Below are 14,137 nucleotides of genomic sequence, written 5' to 3' on the forward strand. Positions count from 1 at the left end.
TATGAAGGAAATAAAAAGTGGAGTACATTTGGGTTATCGTTGTGAATGATTTTGACTTCATTTTACTTGTTTAAACTGTACAAATGCGATAACATTGATAAGTTCAAATCATTCTCATATTTTGATAAAGATATTATACTCAAGGTCTGATATCTAAATAAGGTAGACAAACGCAAATTCGCAAGAAGTATTGGCTCTTGACAGTGACTTCCCCTTTAAAGGCTAAGTATGGGGAATATACCTGTATAAAGAATTGACCGATTTGCCCGCTAAATAAAACGGATTTTAGTGTTTCACGACCCTAACCCTTTAGATGTGATTGAAATTCCACTTTTGAACTAAACATTAAATAAACATTATAAGAAAAACCGTTCCTTATAACAAAACATTGGTTGAATGTAACCATAACGTATTCGATAACATGACACAGCCCTGCACAAAAGTAAATTCGTGTTGTGAAAATGTTAATACAAATAAGTAGATCCAGTTTGTTCAGTAAGTTGTTTAAATCAGTTGTTGAAAAAAAACGTTTAGGAACACACATGTGGCGAAGGTTTGATTATTCGCCGTACGACTAAAAAGGGCTTATCGTGGTGCGGGAAAGACGTGAAATTGGAGTTCCGTGTGACAGTGCAATACTCTGTTGTTCGTTATAGAACCAGGGTAGCTCTAACCAACGTGAAATTATGTATGTGCACTATCCTACAAAAACCTTAATTGACTAACACTCTTAACAGAGCACTCGCCGGATGGGCCTTGCCCGAGTGCGAGAATAAACAAGCTAACAAACCCACTTACCACACAATACCGCACACAAGTACCAAATGACCGAATAATGACCGAGGCTATTATGTCTAACAAACATGTTATTATGTATAATAACTGTTATGCCATTATGTCTTACTTACATGTTATTATGTTGAAATGAAATGCTTACCTATCATATTGTCATATCTAGCCGACATGTTAAAAAGACGTCATGTTGTTGTTCTATCAAGTCAGATTACAATGTTGACTTGCTGATACGTAAATTTGTCTAATGGTTCTTATTGTCCAATTGACAAGGTATAATGTCCAACCGACATACTTAGCAATCAAGCTCTAAACATTGCTTAAAATAATACTTAGTAATACATGAATATAATATACAAACAATGCAGCTTGAACTATATATGCGAATAACATTTTTTAAAACATTTTTAAAATCTGAGTAGTTTATGTGCAGTATAGCTCAAAACAATCACATGCCGCAAAAAACATCTCAAATATAAAAGTTTTATATAAACTGTATAATTTGAACATTGAACTACTTTCGCTTTCATATATTTTTTGTACTTATGGGACAAAAACATTAATTCCAATCACAATAATTAGGATTACGGCTCCCCGTCACCTGTTAATAGCTGCATCATCTGTCTTTCACAAGTCAACAATAAGTTAGTTTAAACATTATATATATATTACAACGATTGTGAAGAAAGCTATGACAGCTTATACTAAGTCACTCTCGTTGGCACAATGTTGCGCGAGAGTGTGGTCATGTGTTGTGTGGGGAAACCGGGCCCCGGAGAAAACCCACTTGTCCGGCTTGGTGACCACTAACCAAACTCACATGCGCCCAGGCCAGGAATCGAACCGGGGTCGCCTTGGTGAGAAGCGAGTGCGCTAACCACTGCGCTAACCGGACAACAATAAGTTGAGTGCCACCTTCGCGTGACATACCGATCACGAAAAATTGATAACGTCACTAATGTTTCCTTTCTGAAATTCTCTCAAAGGGTTAAACATTGAATCCTCTTTTAATAATTCAAGCATCGAAACATTTTCAAAACCTGCGCAGTAGAGCTCAAAACCACTATGATATATTACAAATATAAGATCTATATCGAATATAAAGGCTTTAAGTAAATTGCAAAATTTGAACAATAAACTTTCTATATAGTTTTATAACGCTTTGATGAATCTATATCGTTTTAAATTAAGAGATAAAGCATTAACTTCAAGAAAATTAACAAATATTAAATCACATGTATCATACATGTACACTGTATAAAGAGTGTACAGTCGAACCTCGTTGGCTCGAACTCCACCGGCGAAAATAACTCGTGCCTCGGAAAATTCGAGCATGCGGGAATGCTTACCTTTATTATATAGAAATCGGCCCTTCACATCCAGTTCGAGCCAACGAGGAATTCGAGCTAAGCGAGTTCGAGCAAACGGGGTTCGACTGTATTGATATGGCCAAATTATATATTAAGCTTCTCGGGCACTGCCGCATCTACTCATTTTAATGATGATGGAACTAATAATTCATTTTCTTAGCCAACATAGGATATTCTGGGTTTGAAATTAATTCATGAACTTTTTGGAGATAAGTCGCAGCATTTATTAATATGGCATTATGTAAAGATGAGTTTTTTTAAAACTGAAATGTATGTGTCGTGATTGGTTTTAGTTTTAATTATTTTTTTTTTGTTAAAATCAAAACTTTAAGCGCTGCAGACCCTCCATCTTTGTTAAAAATCAGGTCTTGGAACCTAATTAGCCTAAAAAATGATCACACATAGGGGTCAACATTATATTTTGTCCACTGGGTAGGCAGCTTATCTCAAGTTTTCAGATACATTTATTTAATTAAATCAGCAGTCAGCCTTTATTGATTTTGATCAAGTAAAGCGGTCAATATAAAAAGTGACTGGTCCATCAAGTGGTTAGTTTACACAATGTAATGTAGTCTGCGGGAATTACAATCACTTGTAGATTAAGTGTTGCATATCAAGCAATAAGACTTAAGGGGGAGGAGATGACGAGCATTGACCAGACATGAGTCTGACGAGTATGATGAGTCTGTGTGGGTTTTGAATATTATCTTAGAACGGTGAACTGACTGCTCTGGGACCGACGGCTTAGGCGCGGCATGTAACATGCAAGATCTGTTTCAAATGAACAGCACAATGGGTCAAATTGGTAGATTTAAAGGATATGAGTTAGTTTTGTGTTAGTAGCTGTATACATTTAGGCCCCTAGTCTTTCCGCTTAAAGATGAGTATGTGGTATGAAAATTAGGGCCTAGTCGAAATACTTTTAACAAAGTTTGTGATTTCACGCAAGATATGACAGAAGTTCCGCCTGGCACCCCGAAGCGGACCAGATTACTGAGGTTTTACCGGCGGAATTCCTCACCCTTATGTACTCGCCGTAGCTGAAAGACTCTTTAAATCGGCTATAGCCCAAAACACCATGTCATCGTGTGGCAAAGGTATGTCCAAGTTTTCGGAGTTTCATTAGACTCACAACCTAGAATAATCATGACCCCCACCTGTTGATAACATAGTACTCATAATTTTTTTAGTCACTTCATTCATGCGCCCTGGCCACTGCATGATTATGCAATAAAGTAATTTTTGTAAGTATATACTTACAATCTTGAACCAGGGGCGGATCCAGGAACTGAAGTCAGGGTGGGGAGGGGGCTAACTTAGGGGCCAAATCATTTGAACCGAAAGTATATAGCACAAACTGTTTGCATGGGGATTTGGGGTTACTCCCTTAATAAAAAACTTAACAATTTGTAATCGGAAATGGTGCATTATGAGCATATTTTATAACTTTACTTCTCCCATATCGAAGAAGTAAAAGTAGACGAGTTTAAAGGGGGCGCGCGCCGGATGCGTCCCCTTCTACATCCGCTAGAGTGCACAATAACACGAAGATCGATTTGTTTTCAAAACTTTCTTTTTTATAGCTCAAGGGAGCAAGAGATATTAATACGGAGCGTTTAATTTATCGCTTCTCAAACAAAGATTTCTAAGTTTGATTTTTTAGCATTGTGCATGCCCTAAAGTTGAATGAAATGGAGATTTTATTCATTGAGCCATGAATAAAATACATGACCGTTTTGAAGTATAAACTTTCGTATGCGTTTGGGAGCGATTAAACCGGTGTAATGTAGAAAGTAATCTTTACGGTTCATAAAGTCTAAGCTAATATTTACATAAAACGACGAAATAAGTTCGCCTCTAGGTAGGTTTTAACGTCATTCACTGTGCGCGATTCATGGAATTAATTTACTTCCTTGTTGAGTATGGCCACACAGGTAAATATCTGTTCTTTTTTTGTATTAATACTGAACTTATCGGCTTCAACTTATTAAAACAATGATTGGTATTTGCTTGCAATTGTCGGAAATAAAATAAACATATGTATTAGTTTGCACAAGTGTTTGGTTGAACACGAATTATAATTTACTTTCGATTTGCATTCATTTTCATGATCATCTTACGAAAGGAATGCTGACATAGATCATGGGAAATCAGTGTTGTGGCAATGAACATAAAGAATATCAAAGTGGTGATGAAAAATCCCACAAGTCAAAAGGTGCTTCTACATCCACTAGCAGTAAAGCCGCAAGTTCGAATAATGAACAGGCTCGAGTAAATGTTCAAACAAGACAGCCAATGCCAATAAAACATAGTGATTGGCAGAATGAGGTTAATGAAAACCCCAGACAAGAAAGCTACCAGCGTCCTCAGTCACGAGATCAACATGCTCCGATGAAAACTGAAAAACCCAAACAGGAACAGACGAAAGGGCTGGAAAAATATAAGAAAAAGAGCAAAAAAGCACCTAAGCAACCCTTAACCGAGGGAGGTAATGGCATTATACATGAGAGGTAATATGATTCATACTACTTTATTTGAACATTTGGATCAATATTATATTTTGTGTATGGATTTCATAGTGTTGAACTTAAATCTAAACATCTAATATGAGGCTCAGTGGTAGGAATATACATATGTGTCTTGTTCCTGTTATTAATACATTCGGATTACATATACTGCAATAATACATTGTAATACATTGTTCGCAGTTGGTACTTATTGGCACTAATATGTTATCCTGTACACATGAACCAATTTCATGCTGATATGGTTCGCCCACCGGCAGATCTGACAGAAAGGGATGATACAATACAAAGGTAGAATACCTAAAGGTGGTCTAGTGCACGGTATAGGTGTCCTCCTTTCAATACCAAGAACACAATAAATAAGTATAAGCATAAATACAGTATAGGCCAATTCGGCGAAGGACGACGTGTGGTCATACGTGTTCTACTGACAACTGCAAAAAAAATAGTCAATAGGATGTCCAATACTGATTTTAATAAAACCGGTCAACAATATTATACATTTGCAAAACAGTGGCCTTTCAACTGAAAGATTACCATAATAACATAATTATTCAGATGCAGATAATGCCAAAAGTATACAGTGCCTTCTCGTTTCCTTCCCCACTTCCAAACTACAACACTAACTGTTGCCTTCTACTTTAAGTGTTGTATTGCATAGAAAAGCGACTGCTGATTCCTATTTGATGCATGGTATACTGCATTGTGTGCTTTCCTGTGCAGATTGCAAAGAGAAATAGATGATCTAAGGAAACACAATGAAGAAAGCAAACATGCGGCCGATGCTGAAAAGACAAACAGGTACACGTTTTCATCTTATTGTTTCTTAGACAATTTTCATTTACAGTTCCAAAACGCGTCTGGTTTTGTTATTTTCATTTATTTAGATAACCATTATTTAGGTTCAATCATTGCATTTTTACATTGAATACTAACGGCAACACTTTTTAGCAAACTTGAGCATGAAGCGATTACGCTGTGCCCATCGCCCGTAGTGCGTTATTAATCAAGACACATGTTAGTATTGGTACTGCTAATTTATTGTTCGAATACGGTTGCGCATTAGTGGCCACATAGCTGAAATACACTTGACAAAATGTTCTTATTATGAACCTATAACTGAGATCATTGGTATTTAGCACTGTTATGTGGGCCCCTACAAATCGTGTCTAAATGGTGACCCTCGGGTTAAAACTAACCCCACCATAGGGGACAGGTGTTTTATATTAACATAGGAAAGCACGTCTCATACACTTCAATGGCCAGAGGTAACATTTTTGGTTTACATCATTATTGTAAAGCGGTCCTTTATGAAGTTTGTTTAACTGTTGACATTGTGGTTAACACCAAGTCTGCCATTGGAGTTACTTTATATTAAAGCCTTATATTAAGGAAAAGCTTCTCATGAACTGCACTGGTTAAAGTTGACATATATTTGGTATATAAAATAGTGGTTATCTACGAATATTCTTTAACTGGTATTTTGTGTTCAAAATCGATTATCGTTAATGATTGTAATTAGCTATTTAGTGATATCATGGTAAGTTTTATATATGAGGAGTGCTTGAAACTACGTTTATTCCTGGCTGTAGCTGAAGTAATTAGAGGACACTGAATATTCAGTACAGATTGGAGTCTTAAAATCTTCAATTGTATTGACATTTGCGTAATACTCCTTTCAGGTTGTATATATTAATTCACTGTCATTTTTATAGATACATGTATGATACTGTCACTTGATACACAAGCTAATTCATGCTGTCGGCCCACCTCTGCATGGATGACGTAGGAATCAAAACCTTTAACTCATCAACAATATACAAGAAGTGTTGCAACATCCCACGTGCTACTATTCACATATGGCTATGCTTCGTTTAATAAATATTTCAATGACTGATCAGCAATTTTTACAGGATCAAAGTCGAAGAAGAACTCGATCAAAAGAAAAAGGAATTGGACAGTCAGACAAGGGAATTGCAAACGTAGGTTTCCTTTTCATTTATGTAAATGTTTTCTTTTGTCGCGATTAAGGATTATGTCCATCATGATGTAAATGTTTTTTTCACCTTTAGTTTTAATATTCTTGTACGTGATAATCTTTCTTTTTCAAGTCAAGTGCGATTTTTAATTTGTTTAATGAAACAGTTTATAACAGGAACCATAGCAATAAAGAAGCCATAAGATAAATGATACTGTTAAGAATAAAACCAACAGACAATAAAATAAGATTAATAACAACATACGGGACGGATAATTCAAAAAATGACCTCCAGTGTCTTCTATTATCCGTTTTACGAAACTACCACACTGTTTCAGTTGCCTACTATGTTAATTGTTATATCTGATATTTAACTGCGTGTGTTTCTGTACAGATTGCAAAAACAATCAGATGGATTAAAGAAAGAAATAGACGATTTAAAGAAAGAAAAGTCACATGAGGCCGATAAAGAAAAGGAAAACAAGTACACGTTTTCATCTTATTATTTCTTATTTCTTAGACAATTTTGATACACAGTTTTTAACATGTTTGTTTTTGTTTGTTTCATTGAATAACCATTACGAACATTATTATGTACATATTGGTACATTAATTGCACTTAAACAATTAATGCTAAAGGTGAGCTAAGGGGTTGACAATGTGTCCGTCGTCCGTAGTGCGTCGTCTATGCAGAAACATGGCGGCATTGATCCTTTTCATCATTGGTAACAAAGTTCCATTCCATTGCGCTAAAATAGCAAAATCACTTTGAAAATGTTATTTTGTATCAGACTTGAGAGCTGAGAGCGTTGGCATATAGCATTGTCTAGTTATTCTCTACCAATCTTTTCTAAAGAAAAATTATCGCACAAACTGCAATGGTTGGAAGAAATATATTTGATAGCAAGCATTGAGTAGCGGGCTTCTAGAAAGTTTGCTCAACCGTTGAACATTTGGTTAAAATCAACACCGCCATCGAGGTAACTTGTTTATTCTAAAGTTTAGGTCATCATATTATATTTTATGTATATGAAATGCTTGCAGCAACTTGAACCCCGTGCTGTGGGAGGAGTAAGAGAACATGAACATTCAGTACAGTTCGCTTAACATTCATTTCTAAATACGTTATATTATTTCAATGTCATTTGATATATATATATATATATATACTTGACACACGAGCCTTTTCATGCTGTCGGCTCTCCTCGGCATGGATGACGTAAAAATCGAAATATATCATTAAAATATACTAGAACTGAAGTTGTGTCGCATCATCGCATGTGTAATAATTTTAATGAAACTTATCTTATATGTTAATAGATATTCAGCAATCTTTACAGTAGCATTGTCAAAGACGAACTTAAACGAACGAAAGAGAAGTTGGATAGTACCACAAAACAATTACAAAGGTATGTTTCCTTTTTTATTTGTGTAAATTCAATTGTTTCTTTATACCGCAGTTAATGATGATGTCCAAAATGTTGAAATTCTACTTCCAACGTTAGTGAGAATATATTTGTACGTGATAATTGTTATTTTTTCAAATAATATGGGATTTTCATTTGTTTATTGAAACAGCTTACAACAGGAAGGACAAGACATGAGCACACACTATAAGGAAATACAAAGGTTGCTGATGCTTATTGTTAATGTTAATCCATTCAAATATCAGTAAATTAAAAACAGAAATAAATACCATTGAATGGAATATCCTTTTAAATGTTAAATTAACTAGTTCTCATCCTATTCAGGTAAAATGTCATTTCATACAACTTATAACATACAGTGTCCTATTTCAAGTCATCTATTTTTAAGACAACTGAACGATGCAGAAAAGGTTAACACTACGTTCAAATCAAAACTGGAAGACCTTGAGAGAGAAAAACAAAACTTACTTACAAGGTACGAACACGAAGGTTTGATGTTTACCCTTACAACATTGAGTTACAATTACGTGTGGGATATTGTTAAACATCAGTGTACATGAGTCTCAGTATGTCAACTTAGAAGAAAAGACTCCTTACTACACATAATGTATTACGCTTCGAAATGGTAGCTTGTACAAAACGCAACATGTTTCAACCTTTCTTAGGCTGAGCGCTGCTATGTCGGCAAAGCTGACGGACAATAACCCCGACATCGCAGATTTGAGCGACTCCAATAGGCCGACGAAACTGGCTGAGTTTTACTCGGAGCTTTATGACAACGAGTGGACTAACGCATTTGAAGTGATTAAGAACAAGCACTCAGAAGACGAGACAATACGAATGTTACTGGATGTATTGGTTGTGAGTGTTTTGTTCTTTTTTACACTAGAGCAGCATATATCTGTTTAACAACCATGAACGCTTGAAATAAGTTAATCACTATTTATACCTATGTATAATATTATCAGAATGAGCATGTTTTAGCTTTGGTATATCCTACTTGAGTTAAGCCTGTAGTTTTCAACTTTATACCATTAATTGCAATATCAGTTTAAAGGCATTTAAAACTACAGAGACACGTGAATTAACAAATCTTGTTCAGTGTCTCGGGGGATCCAATCTAAAGGCCGACATTATAGCCTTGTCTTCGTTTCTGTCAATTCATCGTTTATATAAAGGTCCTAGCTACAGCGTTTGAACAGACAGATAAAACACAGTTTTGGAGTAAATCGGTTTATTGGACTTATTCGAAAAGTCACAAACGACGGCGTATGAGTTTAACGTTTACATGTATACTATTTCAGAATGTGTATACATTTTGCAAGAAAAAGGCGGAAAACGACTTGAAGGGTCTGAGAGTTTCAATTGAAAAGTTTAGCTTGGTACGTTACTTTAGATGTTAAGCTAAATGGTTATAAGCATATAGACATTTTAATTTCAGAGTATTATTGCAGTTTTAGAAAACTAAGAATATATATTATTTATATTGTTAACCTTCATTCTATTCCAATTTTTGATATTTAAGATAAAAAACACATTTTCATATCTCTTTGATCATAGAACAAGCAGTCTTCGTTACAAATCGTGAAAAAAATGAAAGATGAAAGAAAGAAAGAGTATTCAAGTCACCTGGAAGAAGTCTTAAAAGTAAGGAAACGTGAAGTGATTTTCAAATGTTGTGATCTACTATTTTCATTTCATTAGTTTTACCTGTTTATTATAAATTTAGTTCTTCATCATGTTTCCACAATTTATTATAGGAAGTACAACCCGTCATACAAAGAACCTTCAATAAAGAAGAACGGAATCATGCGAATATAGTACAATATGTGGAGCGATGTGTGAAAATATGCTGGCTCATGGTAGTGCAAGACCCGCCATTATATATTGATAGTAACGTAAACACAGGTGGTGAGAGGTTTCAGACGAACGTCTATAAAGCATACATGGTTAATGGACAGTACGTGGATTTTGTAGTATGGCCTGTGTTATACCTGCACGAAAAGGGAAACATTCTGTGTAAAGGCGTGGCACAAGGCAGAGCAACTTCAACGGATTCAGAACCGAAACCTACGAACATTGACAAGCATGTTGAAGCTAAACCTGATACACGAAAACAGCCTGAGAAACCCGGAGGTCTTGAGAAGAACAAGCCATCATTTAAAAAAGAGTCTAACAAGAGCTATGTTCCAGAACAATCTGGCACGCATACAACGAGAATGACATCGCAAACTCCAATACATACAGGACAGACTGGTGAAAAGGACACAATCCATAAGTCACACAAAACTGTAATTCTGACGAAATCAAACTCAATCACAGGCAAATCCAAGTCATCATCTGAACGCATGTCACGGGCTGTAAAATCTGGAACATCATCGAATGGTAACGCTTCCGAAGTATCTGCCAAACAACGTACTTCTCTCACATCTACGGGGACACTGTACAAATTATAGTTTTGTATATATATCATCATGCATTAAATACGGAGTTGAGTTGAGTTTTAAAGCAAATCTATTGCGTTGAAGCCCTTTTGATGACAATGAGCAAGCCCTTTTGATGACAATGAGCTATATACTTTTTCAATATTTAGTATATATCAGCGTTATAGAATATGACACTTATTTGGTTTTCATTTCAATGTAGACAAAAAGGGACAGTAGTACATGGCTTTTCATAAGCATCTTTAGTCATTTCCTAACTTGTATTTTTCCTTATTGCTTAATAGTTTCTGAAATACTTTATTTTGCTGTTCTTTATTGAAAAACCAAATTTATGTTGAAACTCTTTAAGTTGTAGAAATCGACTTCAGTAAGGAATATACTTAAAATTACTTATAAATACTAGCCTAAGCCTACTTGGTTGTACATAGACGTGCTTTTTGTATGTTTCACCACTCATTTCATATGATGTTATGTATCATACACGATTAAACTATATACTTTGAGAATACGTTACAAAGCGTAGACTAATAGGTGCGATCATGTAGGTGTCTGTTTTGCTTAGAGGACATATTTGCTTTGTTGTTATGTTTGATTTGTACTACCTCTATATTCAGAAGGATAAATAATATTGTGTATATGCTTATATAAAACATTATTACATATTATTTCAAATGTTTCAAAGGTTTATCATAATCAGAAAGTACTTCGTTTACCTACATAAAACATGTATTGTGTTCACGGTCCATACAAATCAAAGAGAAATTAAATGCAAGTCGATTGAAATACGTGTCTCAATCTTTAAGACCTATTCAGTAAATAACAATTGTAAAATGCCAACAATAAGTGGGTATGAAGTCTTAGAAATATAGTCATAAAAATACATTAAGAAACAAGAAGTGAAAGTTAGAGAATATCAATTAGTTATTAGTAATTGAATTTTAAACATAAATACAATAAATAGAAGTTTAGTAAGTCAAGTCACGTCGCATTGTACCTATATGATGTGTTTATATATTAAGGAATTTATACAGTTTATAAAGGTGATATTATATATCTGTTTCAAATAAATTCTTGCCTTGTGTAAGCCTTTTTAAATAATTTTCCCTCCCCTAGGTTGGATTAATGAACGTCAAATCATCGTACAGGAGTCATATGTGCTATATGTTGCCTACAACTGATTTGAAACAACGGATTTTTGTAGAACGAAGCAATGCTGAATTTTTGGCCAAGGATTGCATAATTAAAATACAAGCACATCTCAAATATTTCACAAGTGCAGAAACAGAAAATAGGATAGTCTAAGATTTTTTTCATATGCTTTCTGTCAAAGATGTTTTTTAGAAATTCACATCACTTAATGTGTTTGTTTACATTTCATTAAGACCCGTGGACCCATGTGGGAACCCCCTGAAGTCACGTGATTCCTCACCCTAAAATACATTATAATGAACAGTTTGATTATGTTACAGGGATGAAAATCAACGTTGACATGTTTAAACCTATGGCATACTGGCCGCTATTTGGTCACCGGTTTGCATCATATTCGCCTTCCCCTATTTGCACATATAGTCATTTCGGGGTCAGATTTAGGTGCATTCGCGCAAACGAGAAGGTCAGGGTCGGTTGCGTTTCTCAGCCTTGTTTCAACGTTTGACGTTTTAGTCCGATCTGCGAATTAATTATTTATTCGGCTTTCAGCGTCATTGCCTTCCCCCTAGGTGTTCTAATAAGCCTTTTGTGCAAACACGCAACCAAAAATGCCCGAAGCGGTTCTGATTGCGATCAAATTTTTATTATGGACGTATTTAATATAATAAAATCAACGGTTTAGAATCCTTGACTTCTCCTATGCGTAAAATAGGCCGCTTGGCGCTCAGATTAATGAACATACAAGCGACAGGGAGAGCCCCGTTGGGACTCATGTCAAGATAAGGCAACATTGGTTTTAGTTAGGAGTAGGGTAAAAAGGGGACTCTCGCGACCATCTTTGGCGGTTTCCCGCGTTAGCGGCCATGTTTGGCGATTTCCCGCGTTAACGGCCAGGGGACTCTCGCGGCCATATTTGACGGTTTCCCGCGTTAGCGACCATGTTTAACCATTGTTTGAAATCCAAGACAAAGGGTCATTGTTTAACTGGGTCTCCATTGATTAACAGTATTCATTTCAATAGAAGGGATATAAACAATAGCATTGTCACACTAATCACATCAGTGTATTGTATGTCAAAGGACAACTCATCCAACGTTTCTAACATAGGGTCATCGACCTAGGATCTATTTAATGGTATTGTTTTCCCTCATCAGACGATGGACTTATCATAACCTCCACCATATTTATATGTGATCAAACGGATTCTTTTATATGTAAGATCACAGGTCATTGACAAACAAAAGTTCATCAGAACCCAGCCATCGCGTGATCGAAAGTGATTTCAAGAAATTGAATGACTAAAGCCTGACCGTTTAGTGTCAATTCGTACAACAACACCATATCTAATAGCCACCCAATTACTCTCCAACGTATCCATTGTAATAACTTAAAAGTGAAGACAGTTAAATGAGCTGCTGATGGCTCAAAAGACGAGATTGTCGTTATCATATATCTAGTTTATCATTCAGGGTGACTAAAGCTCTTCCATTGTGGTGAGCTATCACAATAAATCACTTATTAAACCATTGTCAAATGCCAGCGCTCGATTCACTGGACTCTGTTTATCATTATGGACACCTCCGTTGAACCTTACAATGACATGAAAGTTTTTCAAACAACTTACTAAATAATCTTTTATTTTGACCACCAAAAGTAGGTTTTGAAGATATAACAGTTTTGTCCTCTCTTAGCTTCTTTTGAGTTTCACTATTTTTATGAAATCGGTAAAGGATTCACACAATTTCTTTATCAAATAACCTCATACCTTAAAGGTATGATGTATCGTTTACATTTCATTAAATCAACCCTACAGAAATGTTAAGATGTGTTCGATCTTATTGTAATGAAAACGTGAATGTTTTTTATTATTTATTTTTGTGTATAACTATTTCATTCCATTAATACAATACTTTAAAATTTAAAAAGACCAAATTGAGAATTATAAGTTGAGGACATGTCTGACGAGCTATTTTATACCATTCCGGTATGTTGTATCAATAAATAAAATATCAGACAAGATTTTAATATTTATTTTCTTATAAGTACAATACAATGCAAATACAAATAAAGTTGATTATAATTGAATTCAAACAATTTGTTTAACAAAGATCATACATTTTTATTTATTTTTTTATTTATTTTAGGTTACATTTCAACAGTAGAGCAGTAGATAACATCACATGAAATTAGAAGTAATTTGGTATAAAACATAGAAATTATATGTCTTGTATCTTATAATGTCCATAAGCATATGATTTAATTCCATCTTCTAATAAAAATCTTTTGTCATCAAAACTAGATAATCCTACTTTGCTGATTGTTTCCAGATAAATTTTATGGTTATGACTTCTTAATGAATGCATTGTTGAGTGCATTTGAGAATTATTAAATAATACATGTTTATAATCATTAAGAGTCAATGATTTTTTAACAACCGCTTTTGATATCCCTT

General features: G+C 34.9%; 1 protein-coding gene across 2 annotated transcripts; it reads left to right on the plus strand.

The window, feature by feature from the left end:
* Positions 1 to 3,896: 3,896 nt before the first annotated feature.
* Positions 3,897 to 11,616, plus strand: LOC128229051 (myosin-11-like). 2 transcript variants are annotated; one of them, XM_052940697.1, is made up of 12 exons: positions 3,897 to 4,096; positions 4,288 to 4,672; positions 5,411 to 5,488; positions 6,601 to 6,669; positions 7,060 to 7,149; positions 8,009 to 8,074; positions 8,244 to 8,294; positions 8,481 to 8,567; positions 8,758 to 8,953; positions 9,397 to 9,474; positions 9,653 to 9,739; positions 9,853 to 11,616. In XM_052940697.1, exons 2-12 carry the CDS (start codon positions 4,305 to 4,307, stop codon positions 10,546 to 10,548), a joined length of 1,866 nt encoding a protein of 621 aa, XP_052796657.1. In that variant the 5' UTR covers positions 3,897 to 4,096; positions 4,288 to 4,304; the 3' UTR covers positions 10,549 to 11,616. The 2 variants fall into 2 exon arrangements, with proteins under 2 accessions (XP_052796657.1, XP_052796656.1); XM_052940696.1 differs by having other exon boundaries at positions 3,900 to 4,096; positions 8,006 to 8,074.
* The last annotated feature ends 2,521 nt before the right edge of the window (positions 11,617 to 14,137 follow it).

Source organism: Mya arenaria, chromosome 3, assembly GCF_026914265.1.
Source record: "Mya arenaria isolate MELC-2E11 chromosome 3, ASM2691426v1".
NCBI classification, from domain to species: Eukaryota; Metazoa; Mollusca; class Bivalvia; order Myida; family Myidae; genus Mya; species Mya arenaria.

Bases quoted from the DNA above. Each gene is read 5' to 3' on its own strand.
- LOC128229051 (XM_052940696.1), top strand. From the start codon at position 4,305: ATGGGAAATCAGTGTTGTGGCAATGAACATAAAGAATATCAAAGTGGT. The intron at 6,670-7,059 runs GTAGGTTTCCTT...GTTTCTGTACAG, and splicing joins CAGACAAGGGAATTGCAAAC to ATTGCAAAAACAATCAGATG. The intron at 8,295-8,480 runs GTTGCTGATGCT...TCTATTTTTAAG, and splicing joins CACTATAAGGAAATACAAAG to ACAACTGAACGATGCAGAAA.